General features: G+C 33.6%; 2 protein-coding genes across 8 annotated transcripts; both read right to left on the reverse strand.

Moving 5' to 3' along the window:
- Nucleotides 1-766: 766 nt before the first annotated feature.
- LOC102616437 (dormancy-associated protein 1) lies at nucleotides 767-2707 on the reverse strand. Of its 2 annotated transcripts, XM_006467694.4 has the most exons (4): nucleotides 2399-2584; nucleotides 2026-2254; nucleotides 1540-1622; nucleotides 767-1211 (listed from the first exon to the last, which is right to left on the reverse strand). In XM_006467694.4, the coding sequence occupies exons 1-3, from the start codon at nucleotides 2496-2498 to the stop codon at nucleotides 1556-1558; spliced, it is 396 nt and encodes a 131-aa protein (XP_006467757.1). In that variant the 5' UTR covers nucleotides 2499-2584; the 3' UTR covers nucleotides 767-1211; nucleotides 1540-1555. The 2 variants fall into 2 exon arrangements, with proteins under 2 accessions (XP_006467757.1, XP_006467758.1); XM_006467695.4 differs by lacking the exon at nucleotides 1540-1622 and having other exon boundaries at nucleotides 2399-2707.
- A 3359-nt stretch (nucleotides 2708-6066) lies between these two features.
- LOC102615757 (protein FRIGIDA-ESSENTIAL 1) lies at nucleotides 6067-13556 on the reverse strand. 6 transcript variants are annotated; one of them, XR_008052439.1, is made up of 7 exons: nucleotides 13212-13556; nucleotides 11501-12011; nucleotides 11106-11344; nucleotides 9460-11024; nucleotides 9267-9345; nucleotides 6331-6414; nucleotides 6067-6242 (listed from the first exon to the last, which is right to left on the reverse strand). XR_008052439.1 is itself a non-coding variant. In XM_006467692.4 (6 exons), the coding sequence occupies exons 1-5, from the start codon at nucleotides 13309-13311 to the stop codon at nucleotides 9316-9318; spliced, it is 2445 nt and encodes an 814-aa protein (XP_006467755.1). In that variant the 5' UTR covers nucleotides 13312-13556; the 3' UTR covers nucleotides 6067-6242; nucleotides 9267-9315. The 6 variants fall into 6 exon arrangements, 5 of the variants coding, with proteins under 5 accessions (XP_006467755.1, XP_024951115.1, XP_052291206.1 ...); XM_006467692.4 differs by lacking the exon at nucleotides 6331-6414; XM_025095347.2 differs by lacking the exon at nucleotides 6331-6414 and having other exon boundaries at nucleotides 6067-6247.
- Nucleotides 13557-20113: the final 6557 nt, after the last annotated feature.

Genomic DNA, 20113 nt, shown 5'->3' on the forward strand with positions numbered 1-20113 from the left:
CTAAGGTGTTTGTCTTCTAATCATACCCATACCTAGCTAGGCTAGCTGCTAAATGGTCCAGCGCGTTCGCATCAATCCATTAATCCTATCCATAACGACGTCATATTTAGTGAGCTGCTTCTCTCTTTCGTCAATATTCAACACACAAACATAGAGCAAAGACTGCAAAGTTTACCACCTCCATTTATATATATATATATATATATATATATATATATATATATATATATAAATTATTGCATAATTTAAGCCACACACAGCAATAATAACAAGTCCCATCAATGTGTTACTGTTATTATATGTGTGGTGTGATTAAGTTAAACGTAGCTTAACATTCATATATATATATATATATATATATATATATATATATCACTAAACCCCCACCATAAAAACACTGTAGCTCATAACTTGCGTCCCCCTCTATCTAATCCCACCATAAATATTATACAATATCCAACCCCACCATAAATATTGTAACTGTAAGTGAGACGTAAATTACGTAGACTTAACCCCTCCCTATATATATATATATATATATATATATATATATATATATATATATATATATATATATTTCAATTACCTAGTCTAACTAAGAACATAATTCGAACTTCATCGCAAACAAAAAAATTTCAATATATATATATATATATATTCAATTATCTAGTCTAACGGAGAACATAATTCGAACTTCATCGCAAACAAAAAAAAAATCATCAGAACCATAGCACAGCAACTCCATTTAATCGACAAGCGTTAAACATTCAGAGAAGCAACTTATTTATTAATAATAAAACATATATGCTCATCACGACCGTCCACGAAGGGATGATCTTGGCTCTTACAAAATGACAATCAAAAACATGTCCTAAACCCAAAAACCAGCAACCTTTCATCTCCGCCCACAGCTTAGCAATCCTCACATCACATACAATTATTAAATTATATGATATAAAAACATCACAGTCTTTAGTTTACTTTTAGTCAGCAGCATTTTAAAACCAAACTTTAGATAGGAAGGACACGTAATACAAATAGCATTAACAAAACGACAAGGACACGTTGCGAAATCCAAAACGAAACGACACTATCTACAGACTACAGGCAACTCATCCGGTGAGTTGGTGACCCATCACATTCATTTACATCGCTGGAGCGTATCATCCACTCAGTGATGATGCTTGCTCCTAGTCTCCCCACTGTAAAGCCTGCAAAATCACAAAAACCAATTCAGAGCAACATCAACTCCCGATCCAAAAACACGACGCCCCGATCACGGATCAGATCCATCTAATAATAATAATAATAATAATAATAATAATAATAATAATAATTAAGGATAATCAATATAGTTAAATTACTACTTTAATCATCCACCGCAAAATAAACAGATCCAACAGCCCTAGCTATAGTACGATCTAATCTTATCCATGATCACTACATAATACAAAATATATTATTTATTACATCATTTGGCTTTAACTAAGGAAGAACTGGCAGGGATTCACAAAAGAGTGTGAATTGAGTGATCATTACTGAATAAGACAAAGATCTATTTCAACGCGCCCATGAGACAGAGTGCCACGTTTTCCTCCTTCCTCTTAGCCTTTATTTGGTTGCTGAGAGAAGCCAGTAAGAACGACAAAAAAAACAAAACAAAAACAGAGATGTTTGAGTTGATGCTCCATCGATTTGGTTTCATCATTTTTCTTTTTAAAACACACACACACGCACACATGAATATAATAAGCTGCGGTTTTTTTTCTGATCGGGGAATTAATTCAGTTTTAAAAAAAGGGGGGGGGGGGGGAGAAAAAGAGAACAAATTAATAAATAAATATATATATTTATCAGCAACCGAACATGATTAAACATATATAGATAGAGTACAAGTTGCCTTTGCGTTCAACTGATAAGGGTCTAAAGAAAGAATAATAAGTTAGAACAAGCATGCAGCATCTATGCTAGTGAAGAGCGAGTGAGCGAGCGAGCGAGTGAGTGAGGACACACGCACGTACTTACCAGTCATAAACAGTGGGAGAGTTAGGATGTGTGGGCTTGTCAAAGACCTCTGCACCGATACCCCTAGTAGCAAGGTTGCTACCGGGGTGAAACACGCTCCTCCACACGTTGTCCTTACGCGCCGACAGCGGCGTCGTCGGCGTCACTGGCGTCGACGGTGCCCCTGGACTCGCTGGCATTGACAGAGACCTCTGGAACTTGCCCGACGACGACTCCGCCTCACCACCCTCTACCCAATAACAATAAGAATCACACATAATTAAAAAACTGAGAAAAAAAACTTATATATATTTTTTCATAATCTTTGGAGAAGAAGATACTGAAATATAACAATAAATGAGATATTTTTAAGAAGAAAAAAAAAAAAAACTACCTTTGACTGCTAAGGGTGTTGTGGTGATTTTCCTCAGCCTGCCAAGGCCACGATCAGGCTGAGGCCCTGCCACAACATCGTCCCAAAGCTTCTCTAGCATCTTTAAATTTACAATTTAGCTGCTAGTTTCTAAATCTTTAACCTCTTCTTCAGTGAGATCGGCTACTTCCTCTATTGTTTGTTTATATAGACAAGTTGGTAATTGATAATATCTATAATTGAATCTTCCAGATGCGATTTTTTCTACTTCCCAATTTCTATTTGTTTTTTGGGGTGTCTCGAGTGTGACAGATGTTGTAGTATGGTTGGAGTGGACATAGCGATTAGCTAATAATCGAGTGTGGAAATTGGTGAATAGATGGATAAGGATGAAGACTCAGTAAAGCGGGCCCCGCAAATTAATATCTGATCTTTTTACTCTTCCGGATCCACTGCTAGAGTCCGCGGGGTGCTTTTACGAATGTGCACTTGATTTTGAAACCTATGTCCTATTTTGAGCAGTGACGTGGGGTCCATCAAGATGGGGGACGTGGACTCTGATACTGACTTGTGGAGCCCATGGTTTTTTTTTTTTGAGGCTTATACGATCAAAATCATATAATATGTTATTTTTTTAATTAAAATTATCATTAAAAGATAAGTGTTAAGTTATATGTAACTTACACCTCTCACATAGATAATAAATAAGTCTCACATTATTTATTATTAATATAAATAAGTGTATGTTATATTAAATCTAACATAAAGGCTCCCTCATTAAAAAGGCATATGTACTATATATTATTCATTTTTTGTTTCATTGTGACAATTTTTTTTTACGACAACTAAGATCTAAAAGCTCTAGTATCTCGATATCAAATAAGGTTTGGGTGTCGTAATTTTATAACTATTCAACCTCAATATCAAATAAAACCTTAACTTTCAAGTTATAATTGTTAGTTCTTACTAAATATTTTAATATTATACCATAACTTCAATATTAAATAAAGTTTTTGACAATTAGGCAATGTAATTCTTTCATTGATGTCTAAATGATTGCGTGAGTTAATGTAATAATAATAAATAGAGTTGAACATTGGCACCTCTCGAAAATCATGTTAAACCCCTTTTTTAAATTATATTCTATTTAATAACTAACCTCTTTTTCAAACATTATCTCTCTACACAATTTAAAACACTAACTTTCATAAAATAAAAATAATCAATATGAAAAAGTAAGAAAAAAATAATAATGTTTTAAATTCGTGCAAATCAATTATATATATGAGATTGGAAAAAAAAAAAAAAAGAGAGAGAGAAAGAGAAGCAAATATGATTCAATTAGTTTTGAGTCGTAAGGGAAGTAGAGGCAGCTTTATTGGTTTATTCTTGAACTACGGCAAATATTTCAACCTGAGCATAGACTTCAAGTTCACTAACTATATGAGAATTTAACAATTGATGGAAGACATTCTTAGTATTGCAACATGATTGAGTTTTGGTTATATACGCAGATTTTATTTAGAAAAAATAGATTAAAGAAAGAGACTGAAAAAAAGGTGAGGTTAGTATAATTTCTATTTATTCTTAAATATAATTATATACATAAAAAAAAAAAAAAAGATTTTAAGAGGATTTGTGGCAACACTCCCTACTTCAAAAATATCGAACTGTTGCTCTTTGTGACCCAAGTGGGGGCCGTTTTTGTCGTAACCGCTGGAAGAATCTGAACTTCTCTGTGGACTATTATTAAACAATGGGGCGGTCATTTCCTGCATAACTTTATCGCTGTCAGCGTCCAATTTCTGGCGAGCAAAGTGCAATTAACCATTAAGACCAAAATGGTATCATAACAACACATTAGCTGTATTCTCTTTACTCAATGTGTGCCCAAAATGCCTTTTTCCCATCCCAGCATTATCGGAGGAAATGATTCTTCGTGACGGAAAAAAAAAGTTTTGATTTGAAAGAGATATGATGAGTACCAGCAGCCAGTATCAAATAACAGTTGAGCATAAATGCCCAAACTTAATCAGTCTATCAGAATTTTTTTTTTTCCCCTCTTTGTGAGAAAGTTTTGTGTTGCAGTAATCTTTTACAGCCGTGGAGTCCAAATCCAGACGAATGACCCAACATCTCCAGATGATTTAGCAGATGTAGCCAACTTGGCCTATTAATGTTTTCAATTGTTAACAATTGGGCTCATGAGTAGGGATGGTAAATATCTAATGATGGATGGATATTATCCATCCAAACACAAATCTATAATTATCCATAATGAATATATCCATATTCATATCCAGTAATTAATATTGGACATGGATATAGATTTTATCCATATAATTATGGAGATCCATGAATATCCATAGATATTTTATTTTTATTATATAAAAATAATAATATAAAATAGTTAAAATTCTAATATTAAATTTGGCTATTAAACTATTTATATTAGTAATAATATATATATATAATAAAATGGCGGTTCGGTGGTTGGTGGTGGCGGTCCGGCGACCTTCCGGCGGAGGTCCGGCGGTGGTCCGGCGAACCCGGTGGTGGTCCGGCGATATTCCGGTGGAAGTCCATTTATAATATTAAATCATTAAAATAAAATAATAATTATTAATAACATTAAATAAGTTAAAAAATTAAACGGTAATTTTGAAAATTTTAATTTTTAATATAAGAGGAATTTAAAATTTTCACTAGTTAATATAAGAGAATATTAGATTTTGTTGTTTTTTTTTATTTTAGTTTAACAATATAAATTTTTTTAAATTTAAATGGATAAATTAATTGGATTTTGGATATCCATTAAATATCCATACCCATCCAATATCCAATTGGATATTTTTAAAAATATCCAATTGAATATTTTTAAAAATATCCATATCCATATCCAAGAAGATTTTGGATGGATATTATCCAATCCAATTGGATTGGATATATAGACATCCAATTTGGATGGACCAATTTGCCATCCCTACTCATGAGGCCAGAAGAGGGTCCTGTCGACAATTACGCCTTACAAGACACATCTCCAATCCTAAAACTAACTACCAATATGCAACTATTTTTAAAAATTCGGAAGTATTAACACCCTTACACTTGAATCACGATAATATTCTGAAATTTTAGTGAAATTTCGAATAATATAAATTCCTACCAAGAAGAAAGAAAGAACTTTACATTGCGATTTCTTACCAAAAGAATCCACAAACCTTTTCGAAGCAATCCTAAGACAATCATTTTTTCTTAATATATTGGTTGTCCTTACGTTTTGACGACATGATTGTGTGTCAATCAATTGATTCGGCAACTTTCAGAAATTCATGGGACATATTAAATTAATCAATTTAATATCGGACCGCATTTTGAAAGATCCTAGTCTAAAATTTTCACCGGCATTTTGAAGTCACACAGTAGCAACCCACCAGTCAGAGGATTTCACTAACTCATATTGAAAGAAAGATAAAACATATAATATCGTTCCTATCAGCAGCTTCGACAGTTACTTGGAAGTATGTTTCAACAAGGACATTTGACGGACAGTTATTTGGAACTTTGTTCACAAAGTTGCATCAGCTGGAATTATTTTAAGAGTTATGTTCATTTGGTAGATTATTTTACTTCACCTACTCCATTGGTATATCCACCCGGACAAATTGGTGAAAAGCTAGAGACGAAGAAAAACAAAGAAAACATGACATTAAAGTACATCCAAAGTTTACATGAACTTACCAGCATATAAGCTCTGGAAAACTGCAACCAGCTTCAGCAACACTGTCAATGGGAACCCTCCATAGAAACAGGGTTTCAAAGGAAACTAAGGCCAATAACAGTTCACTTGACTCCCTCTCCTTCACTGACCTTGTATGCATTCAAGATCAGCAATCAGAGTCCATTCCGACAAATCAAATTGGCAAACATAATCATGAATTTGAGTTCAGTACAGCTATTCCCAGTCCCAGATCAATTACTCAGAATTCCCCAGCTGTTGAGCTAATTCCCAACAATCACCTTCAACTACACGCATTCTTATGTCAATCAAAACAATCTCACGTGAATAACATGCCTTGCTACAAAGAAAAACTACCATCATCACAGGACAGCCATGGCCGAAAAGTTTCACAGAAATCAATTCATGAAGTGAGAAACCAAGAAAACAAGGTGTGCACTGCAAAAAGTTCATCATTTGCCGAAAAATTGTTCCGGTCATTTGTCTCACCCTGCAGGGAATGCCATGCCTGCCAGCCTACGGTGAAAGCACATATCATACCACAAGAAAATACCAAGCGCATTAGCTAAAGCCATTCTTTCCACTAATCAGATCAACTGAATTTCATTTTGTCATTGAGTTATCAGATCAAAACTGAATTTCATTTTGTCTTTGAGTTAGATTCCATACAGATCAAAACTGAGTTTCATTTTTTCATTGAGTTATCGGATCAAAACTGAATTTCATTTTGTCTTTGAGTTAGATTCCATACAGAGACTTAATTCAACCAGTCACTGAAGTCAGCCTAACTGAATGAAACTCATCACTGTCATTTTGCTTTTCTTGAGTTCAATTCTTGGTTAGAGTAACAATTAGAATCTAGTAAGAATAAACTCAGATTAGATACTATTTGGTCACAGAATGTTCTCTCTCTTCTCTTACTACAAGGGTTCTATATACAAGGACAAATATAGTTATAGCCTTAAAGGTTTCTCTTACCTTTTGAGTTCTATCAGTATTCCCTAGTCAAATAGTTATTCTATGTCACAAATATTAGCCGATTGCACTATATCTAATATCATAGGCTCATTCATCCAATTTTAACTTTATCTCGGCTTCTTGTCATTTCTGTTAAGTCAAAATCCAATTTTAACTTTATCTCGGCTTCTTGTCATTTCTGTTAAGTCAAAAACAGAAATTTTCATCTTTAAAGATCTCCTAGGGTAGGTTTAGGTTTAGGAAATTTTCATCATTGATCCATGAACTATATATAACTCTTAAAGATAAATTAATCTCTAACAGTGAATATTAAGATTGAATACACCCACATTTTACAGGCTTTATGTAAATTGAAAAAGATATTAGACACCATACAATCAGTGGCAGAGCTACCTTGAGTTGAGGTTTAGGAAAATGAATTTATTTGCACGCATCACCAACTTGCCCTCTGAATATTATTCTATACACCTTGCCCCTTCCAATTGAAATATTATTTCTTTGCCCTTGCGAACAAATTTGTAACCTAAGAGGAATAGAAAACTAATTTACTCCTGGTAGTTGATATAAATCTCCCTTTTTATAGGCACGGCATCGCATCAAAAAACTGCATTATTGTTAACACTTGCTTAATTTTCTTTGTCTAAATTAACTTTCTAATATTAATGTATTTAAGTTACAAGACTTTCTACATCCTGGATCTTCTAGTTTTAAGACAAATACAGGCAAAGAAAGAGCTAAGTCATTTTGTGGACTGAAATATGAAAAAGCAACTGGGATTTTCATTCAAACGGTTGAGCATCATTTCAACAACTTTTCAATTCATCCACAAACACATCACTCATGATTCTGTTCAGTTTTGTTTGCATGAGTTAAATTTCTGGAAATATATTTATTTTACCAAACCTATTACCTCTTCTGGGATCTACTTCCAAGATGAAACAAACAAAGAAGCATGATATTTAGCAACTGTGAGAGCACCTTAGAATTTTCATTAAACAGTTCAAAGGAAATGTTTTAATGGAAATATAAGCCACATTTCAAATTGATTGCTATCAAACAACTACCAGGTTGTGAGCTATTTAGCCAGTGTAAAACCAACTATAAATGTAAACCACATAAAGGTGTTTCACAGGTTAAAAGACACGTCAGTATTATCAGAAGAGTATATAGAAACCTCAATGAGAACTTGCAAGAGATGTCAACTATAAGAAAAGTGAATCAGGTACCCACTAACTGACAGTTGCAAAGTTGGAGAAAAGTAATGCACACATTATCCATAAACAAAGGAATCTGGAAACCACAACTACAAATGATGACACAAGAAAATAATAATCATAAAAGCAAAGATCCACTTATATTCCAGCAATGTAACTCAATCCTTACAGAAAATGGAAAACATTATACACACACAGACACACTGTGCCAAGTTGAATTTTTTTTCATTTTTTTTTTTGGGTTTTTTATGTTTAGTTATCTTTTTAAAGTTGGAGGGTGGGCAAAGTCCAAATTGACTTTTAAGCCCTACTTGCACCTCCCCCAGGGATGAGCCAAAGAAAACTGCTTGAAAACCACTCGGCTAAGCCCTTAGGGGCATACCACACAGTTGAAATTGATATTATAGATGCTAAACAGATGGGCACTCTGCTGGCTTCTAGATAGGCAGTTTAGACATCCTAGCAACTCATAGTTCTATTTGCAAAACTAATGTCTGACAGATTACTGAGTTCATATCCAGGCTTCTTCTGGTAATCACTGATGGCAATAGATGCGTTGTATAATACAAAACCAATAAAACCATTTTGTTAGCTTCTATTGAGTTCAACAAGGAATCATATTAATACAAAGAAAGAGATCCCCAAGAAAGGGCTATTAAAAAATAAAAATAAAAACTAGTTCAAATAACCCTGAAAGCCTACCAGAGTTGGAAATCAAGCCTTGAAAATAACATTCCCCATATATTATGGATTAAATAGTATATTCTCCTATGCCAGAGTAACTTTTGAAACTAAAGCAGATATTTACTGTATTTTCTCCAATAAATCAAGAAAAAGAAACATGAATAATCCATAAAGGAAAACATATCATAAGAAAACTTAAAACATTCACAATAAACCTCAATTTTTAACAAGTTAATTTAGCCTTGAACAAACTGTCAACGACTTCACCAGTTACCGGAATGGTAAGAAACTGTACAGACGATACAATAATCCAGCCTAGCATCTCAAGATTTTCCATACTTATCAACATATCCCTGCAAGTAAAGGAAGCAACTGTCAAAAGCCAAGGACAAGTTATACTCAACATCTAATATCTATGTCCATCCTTGTACAATTGTATGCGTTACAGCTCAACTCAGAACACTCACCTCTACAAGCTTTGCAATTTTTGGCTGGGATGAAGAAAGATATTGCTTAGTTGATTCCATAGTGGTTGGAATTTGGTGGGGATGTAGGGTGGCAAGAACCTTGTCAACTGCTTTCTTAACTATAGTGTTATGAGCATCCTTGCTGAGACGACCCTCACGCCAGCTTGGTTTCAACAATTCTTTAACAAATTCTACAAGATCATTACGGAAATGTTTCATCAGTTTTGATTCTTTGCGCCCATCCCCATCAGCCTTATGCTCAAGATCCATTTCACTGTTTTGTCTTGCCCGATCTACTTTTGGTTCTTTATTGCGTCTACACCTATCATTTTGAATTCTACTATCATATTTCGCATTAGGTTTCTTTGACTTAGAAATATCTTTGAAATAAGTGGAAACTGAGGGATCATTTTCTTTGGGCATGGCACCATTTTGCTCGTCAATAATAGATGTTCCTACTCCTTCTTCACCGTCAGCAAGTGAATCATTTCTGGCTGTGCAGCAATTCTTATCCACCACATTCTCACTGAATCTACCATGAGATGATACAGAACTTTTATCACCATTACATCCTGGAACCACAGTATTAGATAACATTGAATCGCCACATAGTTTCTGATCTGATGTGTTTAGGGCGGAATCCCCTACACTAGAGAAAGCAAGTTTAAGAGATATGTGTCCTATCTTGGGTGAGTCAAAGCTATCACGAAGAGGATCATACTTACTTCCTGGAGATGATGTATCTATAATAACAAAAGATGGTTGAAACGGCACGGATGGTTCCCAATCATTTGATGATATTTTTGTTTTATAATCAGAAGAGATCTGTGGTTTTTCTGGTTCAGAAACAGAGAACGGGGATGTACTTCTCAGAAACAAAGCCAATCTAGAATTACGGCATTCTCTATTACTGTCCAACAACTTTTTAGCATCAAGAGGACTAGCACTCAAAGAGGCAGATGAAAAAGGCAATGACAATCCTGTCCAGGTCGAGATATGGTGAGATGGGAAACCGCTAGAAGTTGGACCAGAAGTACCTAAGCTTGAGTTCATAGGATGGCTGAAAGCTGGCGAAGAATAATCATTATGCATATATTTACTTTGAATCCAAGGCCGTTCTTCCAGACTAATAGGATAAGTAGAGGGATTCCCACTATGGTAATTACTTGACAAAACCGCTGAACCAATTGAAGAAGATCTATACTCGAGATGCATGTTGTTTCTAAATATAGGAGAACTGCCTTCATTTATCAGTGAAGCACAGTTACCATAATCAGCAGGCCAATTATGTCTAAAACTTTCTCTTTCTGCATCCTTAGATGACAAGCTACATCCAATATCCTCTCTGGATGAAGGGGAATTGTCAGAAGATGTATTCTCTTTCTGGAGCAATGAAAGCCTATGGTTTTCTTGAAACTGAGGCAACCTTTTGCTTTCTCCTCGTTCCTGAGTCAGTATTCTTTCTGACGATAAATCAGAAGAAAACAAATCATCATTCCCACCCGAACAAGCCAGTGCATCAGGAAAAGAAGGCATTCTTGATCTCTTAGTCATATTTCTTGAACCTGATACAAGCAAGGACGCTAATTAGAGATGCCATGTAGAGAAAGTTCTTGAAGATCACACACGAAGAAAATATTAAATACCTTCATCAAACTGAGCATCTGTTTTCAATGATGCTTTCGCAGATGCAGTAGCTACATCTTCCCCAAGTAGTTGAGTAGTATTATTTACATCGTCTTTCACATGAAGAAACCTACACGAATTTCCTTTGATGCACCAACCTTTAGTAAAGAAGTCACAGATAACAGCAGGACGTTTGTTTCCATCCTTAATCTCAGCGCCAGGGGACAAACTTCTAATCCTTACTGCAGGAGAGGCAAATCTGGAATAGCTAACGGTTAGTAGGAATTGGTTGAAGTATTATTTTCTATAAGTCAGAAAGGTTACCACCAAAAAGCAGATAGTATGCAGTGTAAGCTAACAGTTCCCATCTTATGATATTAATATCGAAGAAAATACCAAATCAATATCAGCACACCTTGATTCCATTCTCTGTTTATCATCTGCTGAATGTGTGTCCATAGGCTTGCTTCCTTCCACAGAAGTCCCTTCACCAAGGCAATCTCTAATCCGGACACCTCCAGCCATAGATTTTCTAGTAAGACTAGAAGGACTGGTGGTCTCAGACTCCATTATCTGACTATTATGCAAATGAACCTCTCCATCAGTATGCAGTTCATTTTGCTCTTTACGGGCTTTCACTGGAAGAAAGGCTCCTACATATTTCTTAGAGATCTCATATTCTTGACTTCCATTGTCCTCAGCAGGAGTCAGATGTTTCCCTGATTTTAAATACTTGGATTCCTCATGATTCTTGCTTGAAACCACCTTCTGTCTTGAGAATGGCCCATTTGAACAATCAAAATTATCTCTACTCTCTTCTATAGCAATGGTATCAGATGGTAGCCTCACTTTAGATTTTTCTCGAGAGGAAGAACCTGATTCCACATGGCTTTTGTGCTCTTCTGATTCCACTTTTTCACTAACATCTACATAGAAGAAAAATGAAATCAAGAAAAGCAACAATGCAATATGCTCCTCTTGAAAATGGTTGCAGCCAATACACTACCAAATTAGGGCTTATAATAAGACTCTTGGGAGACCATTCAAACAAAAATGGAAACCTTCTTTTGATAAGAAACTGAAATTTGAAATAAGAAAAAAGAATCAAGACAAAACTAGAAACTTGATCATCAAGCCAAGTGGCTATGAGTAAGACAATAAATACGTCACTTTCACCACTGCATAGTGATGGAATTGCCAAGCCATGTGAGAGGTAGACCAATTGACCTCATTAAAAAAACATACACCAAATTTCTAAAAGCCACCTTGTGAGAGAATATGGGACATGAGACTAAAAGGTGAGAGGAGGGCACGTCAATATCTAACTACAAACCACAATATGGAGATGGAATTGGATTTACATGTAAACATCGGTGTGGGAAACAAGAAAGCAAAAATGTTGTGGGAAGAGCAAGTCGATAGTTTTTAAAGGCTGTCTAGAGAGGAAATGCGGATTCTCATGGAAGTACCTTCAAAACTGTTTAGAAACAGTCATTTATTCTTCAACGTAATTTTCAATTATTTACTCTGACACCTTATCCAAACATAATGTACAAGTCCTTCTAGCAACCACTTGACATTGACCTAACATGAGAAATTTCATAAACTCCATGTAACTCCAGCTTAAGCTACTTTGGCTAAGGGATGAGAGAATAAGTTATCAACAAGCTACCTATACTATCAAACCAGTTAGAAGGCATACATCTAAGCTTCACGATACTTAGACAACAAACAGACTACTCAAACAAATTCAATAGAAATTCATTAGCGTAATAACGGAATTTGCACCATTTACTGATTCCCAATCCTAATGATCATCTACTTAGCATGGGAGCATTCTAGTAACTTAGTTTCTATCTGTAGCCTAACTGCTCCTATTAGCTGTTTTTGTTACTATCAAATAGTGTTTATGAATTGAAGTTTTTATTCAAATAACTGGTACATGATACCAAAAAAACAAATATACGATGCTCAATGAGTTAATAAAAAAAAAAAATCAAAACAATCAAATATGCATTTTGCAGCATCAACTAAAGAACAAGAACAAAATAAAAAGTTGACCAAAAAAAAAATTGACACCTTCAGTCTAAAAGAGAGAATGAACAAATAAAGTATATTCAACTAACCGTTGCGATCCTCAGAGACGTCGTTTGGTGAATCAGACAAATTGTCAACTTCGTCAACATCGTCAGTGCGAGTGGCGGCCACAGCAGATGAAGCAGACATTAGGGGCGTTCCAACTGCTGGTTTAAAAAATCAAGGTTCGTACAGTTACTACAGCGTCGAGGGAAGAAGGCGATGCTGACCTGTTCCCTCCGCTTGATGTGATACGCGACCGTGGGTCCCGTCCTCATTTGGCCGCATCGCTTGGAATTTTTTGTCCTACTCTTAATCTGCTGGCACTCCAAAATTCCAAATACACCCCAACTTTAGTAAGACAACTTGATCTCGTTTAGCTGCAAAAATTAGGATCCAGCTAGAATAAATATCGGGTTGTTGGGCTCTTATTAGTTAAGAGTTTGGCCTCCATTTTACACGTATTGTGAAGTAAGGTTGGTAAAATTTGACTTCGGATCCTGATGTAGGTGTATTTGGATTCGCATCAGCATTTACATTTTTATATCTGAATGCGTAATTTAGATTTGTAAAAATATATTCGGATGCGGATATAGATGCGGGTAAATATTCTGAATATCTGAATTCGTAAAAATAAAAATTTAATTATTTAATAAATAATTTAAAATTTTAGTAATTTACTTAATAATATCAAATAAAATTTAATTATATTTCAACAATTAATAATTTAGCATGAATAACATACAATGAAATCATAAATCCACAAATAAAATATAATTTTTAATTTAAAATAAAATTTAACTGGATTCAGATATCCGATTTTTCGGAAGCACTTACATTTAGATCCGTGTAGATCTCAACTTTTCACATCCGAATCCATATTTTTTAATATGCAGATGCGAGCCAGATCCGAATTTTATTACCATCCTTATTATGAAGAGAGTTTGAGACTAGGGATGGCAATGGAGCAGATATGGATTGGACCTACATTGCTCCAGATCTAGATCCGTATCTGCTCCAGATCCGTTATGGATCTATATTTTTCGCTCCATATTTAGATCCGAAACAAAAAATAAAGATCTATATCTGCTCCAAATCCAAATTGAAAAATTAAAATCCAAATCTGCTCTAGATCCATCATGAATTCTAAATCTCAATAATAAGATATCAACTTTTTTTAGAAAGAAAATTTAAGACTAAAATGCATTGGTAACAATTAAATTATATAATTTGTACAAAAAATCTAATAAGTATTGTAGCTTCTACTTTTACACCAAAATAAACAAATAAGAAATATAATAAAATATCGATAAAAAGTAATTGCATGAATAAGATCATTATAATATTCTAATGTCTCATTTACTATCTTGATATCCACTGCACACCATCATCATTCATATATCATTAAATAATAACATATAAGTTAAAAATGATTTATTATATTCAATGCTTTATTATTTTTATTATGATCATATTTAACTAAATATATGATTAACATAATTATTTTATAGTTGATAGCCACCATTGATTAGTGATTATACAAAATAAATAAGATTATTAGAAAATGATAGAAAAATAAACTCAAGTGTATGGATTTTCCTAACAATTAAAGAACTGATCCAAGCATTCAAATGAAGTGGAGAAGCGAGAGTAGACTAAAGCGGAAAAAAGCGAATAAATTGTAGAGTGAAAAACTTAAAAAAATTAGGGCAGACTATCCTAATTTTATTTTACACTTGATAAATTTTTGTCTTATTATCAATTAAGTACCTTTAAGTTTTAAGATTCTTAAATATATGCTAATGAATAAATTTTATCATCATTTATAAATTTATCATCATTTATAATTACATAATTGTTAAGAATTTTTTAAAATAAAATTACATTAAATGGTGAGTGGATATGAATTTGGATATACATATTAAGATAAATCCGAATTTGCTCCAGATCCGCCTTAGATCCACGCATCGATATGTAAATCTGATCCAAATCCATTTTAATCCGACCCAAATCCGATCCAATTAGATTTAGATCACATGGATCTTGGGTCAGATCCGATCCATTGCCATCCTTATTTGAGACATAAGCAGGGATAAATGTTATTAATACGTATACTGAACCTTATTAAATTAATAACTTTAGTTAAATAATAAATTTTATCGATTTCAATTTGGGGCCAACTTAATAAATTAATGATTAAAAAATTTGAATCTAAATACATATGATAGGTTTATGATTTTTTTTTTGTATTGGCATAATGTTTTACACATTTTATCGATAATTACTGCTTTATTTACACATTTTAGATGATAAGTCATTGTTGAATTCTATATGTTATAGATTATAAAAAAAAAAATAAGAGAGGGAATTAGCTTAATATGTTGCCTCCAAAAATTATTCTCTAGTGAGTTACCATATTATCACAATCCAACTACACAGTCTAATCAAAGGATTATCAAGTGACTGATTCACTCAATCAAAACCAAATTAGAATTGTATCATATAGTTTGATAGGATCACTATATTATCTAATTATATCTTCTCTATACTTCATAAAAGTTCGTATTATGAACGTGATATTATCTTTATAAATTAATAAATTATTAACTTATCGATATATTAATATCCATTAAGTAAATAGATTGTTCATAATCCCAATTTGATTAATTTATTGAGGTCTTACCATACATATATTTAATAAATTACACTCCTAATAAAACAGTTAAATCAGCATTGCAGACAAAAAAATCTTAAAAAATTTACATAAATAGCCCGAAAACTTTAGATTTTTCAAATTAACTCTGACGAAAATATCCATTTCATTTTCGTGATCCCAAATCTCCCTTTAAAAAAATCGCAATTACACCTTGATCTCATCATTGACAGTGATGATGATGAAACACAACCTAACCTTAAGATATTTGTGATGACCATAGCAACAACAATTTATCCAACAAACTCAATGCTTACGGAAACAATGGAAAATGAATCAAAACCCGAATTCTACTAGTTACTTCAAACCTAAGTGTTGGGAAATCGGTCATATTTTTTAATAAGGATTTCCTATGATATTTTCTTCTTTAATGAAATTCGTATTTAAGACATAAGTAATATTTCTTTTATGCCTTAAAAACAAGGATCTCTCTAAATTACATTTACCGTAACTTACAACCAGTGATATGACTACTTGATCAATAAGCACATGCCGGGTGCACATGATAGTAATTAAATGGAACTTATTTAAGCGGTTAGCAACCGGTCACTAAAAAGTCAACGCAAGGGATTCACGCAAAGGACTCTCTTCTGTAACCGGTTGTGACAAACGTAACGATGTTGTTTTAACCATCAAATTGAGAGCACAGAAGGAGTTTCTTCTCGTCCAACACAATCCTCCTCAAAATTCACTGCCAACCTCCACCACCGAATTCCAGCAACACATATTTCAAACCCATTTTGACAGCTCATGAGTATGAAGAATAGAATGCCAAAAGCATGAGTTAGTTGTTATAGGGAACCACACTTTAAACTCAATTCATCATTAAACTTAACGAAAATTATAGTCCCAATTAGCAATGCTAATAATGGTGGATTTTGGAAACTTCTTGGACACAGACGAGGAGCCAGCAGGAGAAGATATAATCACTCAAGCAAAAGAGCCTTCATTTCTCGAGCTTAACCCAAAACCCACATCAATGATAATCATCATCATCACATTGAAAAACACACACAATCTCTTCATCATCATCATTCAAATCCAACTTCAAAGTTGGAGTTTTTATTCGATTCCAAATAAAACACAGATGGGAAACTCGGCCTGGAGACTGCAAAATCAGTTTCTAGTTGTGATATTTTACATAAATATCTGCATTTTAGGTTAATTTTATGATTGTTTGTTAGTTCTCATGGTTTTTGTTTTTTAAACCGATCGCTTACCTAACCCGGCTTTCATCTTTGCGCCTCGCAATATAACTAACCATCAATGGGTATATGCCAATCTCAATTCAAAATCGGAACAAAAGCTTTAGGCAGATTTACTTCATTTCCAGTCAAGTTCGATTTTATTTATCTAGATCATTCCCTCTTCATTTTGAACATTTTTTGCTCTACAAACCATCTTTAAACCATTTTATCCAGTAGCCCATCACTTCAATTAACCAATTCAGCCGATTTGCCATTTGTTACTATTTTTGCACAAATTTAACAATATTTGTTGGATTCAAATTCAAGATATCTAATGGTTTCAGATTAGTCAAACAATAAGTTATGTTAAACGTAACTTAGGGATTACCTAAAAACAAGCTGTGTTTTTATTTGTTGAGAGTAGCAGTGGGTGGTGTTGTGCAAATTTTAATGTACTCGCAAGCGCACGAATCTATTGTAGTATAGATCAATGGTGACGAGTGTCGATCCCACGAGGAGGTGGATTTTAATTATGTGTAGAATTAATTTTGTAAATGGGTGGTTGGATTTATGGTGGAAGTGATTTGAATTATCCTAAAATTGGAATTGAAATGGCGAGAATAAATTCTAATTTTGGAATTGCAATGGCGAGAATAAATTGAAGAGAAATGTATTGAAATGACGTACTTGGATATCTGGATCCGTATCAACATGCATCATGGGCTAAATAATCCTTATTAATACCAATTAAATCATGAGGGGGAATCCACACCTCATGAACCACGCTCTAATCAATATGGTGCTAAGGGCTTATCGTGCCAAATAATAATAACCTTATACTAGAGAGCCGGTGTAACCAAGACGGTATCTAGACAAGATCAGTATTATTTGTCGACGATAAGTCAAATCATCCACAAAAACTAGAGGGGAAAAGAAAATAAATTTACCAAATAAAGCCCATGACACATGTTGAGACTTCACCTTCAACCCAAGCTTGAAAGGAAATTAGCTACTCATAATTGAACTAGGGGCAAAATGGGAATTTATTAAAATATAAAGAAAATACAAGATGGAGAAGGAATTACAAATAATGGATCCCAAAAATGGATTCAGAGATATCAAATTAGGGGGAGAGGCCCCCTTTTTATAGATACATGGAGTAAATCATGGCCATCGGTTTAAAAACAGTTTGGACGCTCAGGATTGTGCCACGTCATCAGTCAACAGTCCACGGTTTGACCACGTGGATGAACAGTAATACGGTTTGACCCGGATGAACAGTAACACGGTTTGGTTGACAATAATCCTGTGTGATGCATGTACCGTACGCGAGATTTTTCGTCCACTGATATGATGTCACGTCACCATCAACAGTACATAAGAATTTTAGCCCAACAGGATCGTGACACCTCATCAGTCAATGCCACATCATCGGTCAATGCCACGTCATCGATCCGTCTATGTGAACAGTGTCGTGAACAGTAACATAGACAGTACCGTACACGTGAATAGTGCCATTTTTCCTTTTATGCCCCTCCTAAGGTTTTCGACCGTCCTGAGTTCAAAAGTGATGTCCGTTTTGCCATCTGATCTCTCCTTTATTGTGAAATGACTATAATGCCCCTAAAATACATAAAATACTTAATTAAAATAAAACACATGTAATTAAATACAAGAAGGTTAAATACATAAAAGTAAGGGTTGTTAGTAAGACTTGAAATGTAAAATGACGGTTTTCTCCTTTATAAATATGCATTTTCTAACACTCAACAGGTGGTAGGATAAATCTATTAGAAAAACTTGTATTTGATTAGTTATAATAGAAAAAAAAAGTTAGGTGGGTCAATTATCTTTGAATCACTTTTATTTTATCATATGAACATCTATCCACCATAAAGTTTTGACATGTTCTCGGTACCACATTTGCTTTTTGACTTGGACCAATCAATCACTTTAACACTAACAAATGATTATTTTACCCCTAAATAAATTAAAATATATATTATCCTACAAAATTTTGAAGAATACCAATGAATTTAATAGAACAAATAAAATCTCAAAATCCAAATGTTAATTTTTTATAATTATAGTTTCATTTAAAAATGATCACATTAATTTTTTGAAATTATAATTTCATTTAGTTTTTGTAATTAAATTAAGTATAGAGAAGTTAATAAAAATTAACATGAAGAGAAAAGCTCCCTAAAATTATTGTAAATTTCCCGATAGTTAAAAAAATTAAGAAACTTTCCTATATTTAATTTAATTACAAAAATTAAATGAAATTATAGTTACAAAAAATTATCACGACAATTTTTAAATGAACTTATAATTATAAAAATTAACATCTTAGATTTTGAGACTTATTTGTTTTATTAAGTCAATAGGTGTTCTTGTAACTATAATATTTTATTTTTTAAAATTTTATAGAATAAAATGTTTTTTTAACTCATTTTAGGGTAAAATAGTCATTTGTAAGTGTTAAAGTGGTTGATTGATATAAGTTTAAAAAATAAATATGGTGCAGAGAACATATCCAAATTTTGTAGTGATTAGATATACATATGATAAAATAAAAGTGGTACAGAGATAATTTTCCTTTAAAATTCAAAAATTTTTAGGCTACTTATGTATAATTCTCCAAATTTTCTGATGAACAATCTTATGGATCCATTAGATGATTTGTATTTTTGAAAAATTTATTCTGTTTCCATAAGTTTGGTCCATGCAACAGCAGGCCTGCACCAGTTGTTCATGACAGTTACCCAGACTACAAGTCTTCAACGCTATTTGTAAACCAATCTTTCCAGATAACTTAAAAAAGAAATTGTCAAAACCAAAAATTACTGCTATATACTGTCAGCGACAGCGTCATTGCATTGACCCATTTTCCAGTATCAAATTCCCGATAGTTGCGCACCAATTGATGTCTCGTCAGGTCAAAAATCCAAGAGTCAAGAGCAATACCAAATGAATTCAACCGAGACGACAAGCATCCTCAATCGTCCGATCTAAATTCACATCAGCATCCCTCATCAAGGCACTTACGTAA

Source organism: Citrus sinensis, chromosome 2 (assembly GCF_022201045.2).
Source record: "Citrus sinensis cultivar Valencia sweet orange chromosome 2, DVS_A1.0, whole genome shotgun sequence".
NCBI classification, from domain to species: domain Eukaryota; kingdom Viridiplantae; phylum Streptophyta; class Magnoliopsida; order Sapindales; family Rutaceae; genus Citrus; species Citrus sinensis.

Coding starts and splice junctions, on each gene's coding strand:
- LOC102616437 (XM_006467694.4), bottom strand. CDS start 2,498: ATGCTAGAGAAGCTTTGGGACGATGTTGTGGCAGGGCCTCAGCCTGAT. Junction 2,255..2,398: donor AACACCCTTAGCAGTCAAAG/GTAGTTTTTTTT, acceptor GTTATTGGGTAG/AGGGTGGTGAGGCGGAGTCG. Junction 1,623..2,025: donor TCTCCCACTGTTTATGACTG/GTAAGTACGTGC, acceptor GGCTTCTCTCAG/CAACCAAATAAAGGCTAAGA.
- LOC102615757 (XM_006467692.4), bottom strand. CDS start 13,311: ATGTCTGCTTCATCTGCTGTGGCCGCCACTCGCACTGACGATGTTGAC. Junction 12,012..13,211: donor CGTCTCTGAGGATCGCAACG/GTTAGTTGAATA, acceptor TCTTCTATGTAG/ATGTTAGTGAAAAAGTGGAA. Junction 11,345..11,500: donor AAACAGAGAATGGAATCAAG/GTGTGCTGATAT, acceptor TAGCTATTCCAG/ATTTGCCTCTCCTGCAGTAA.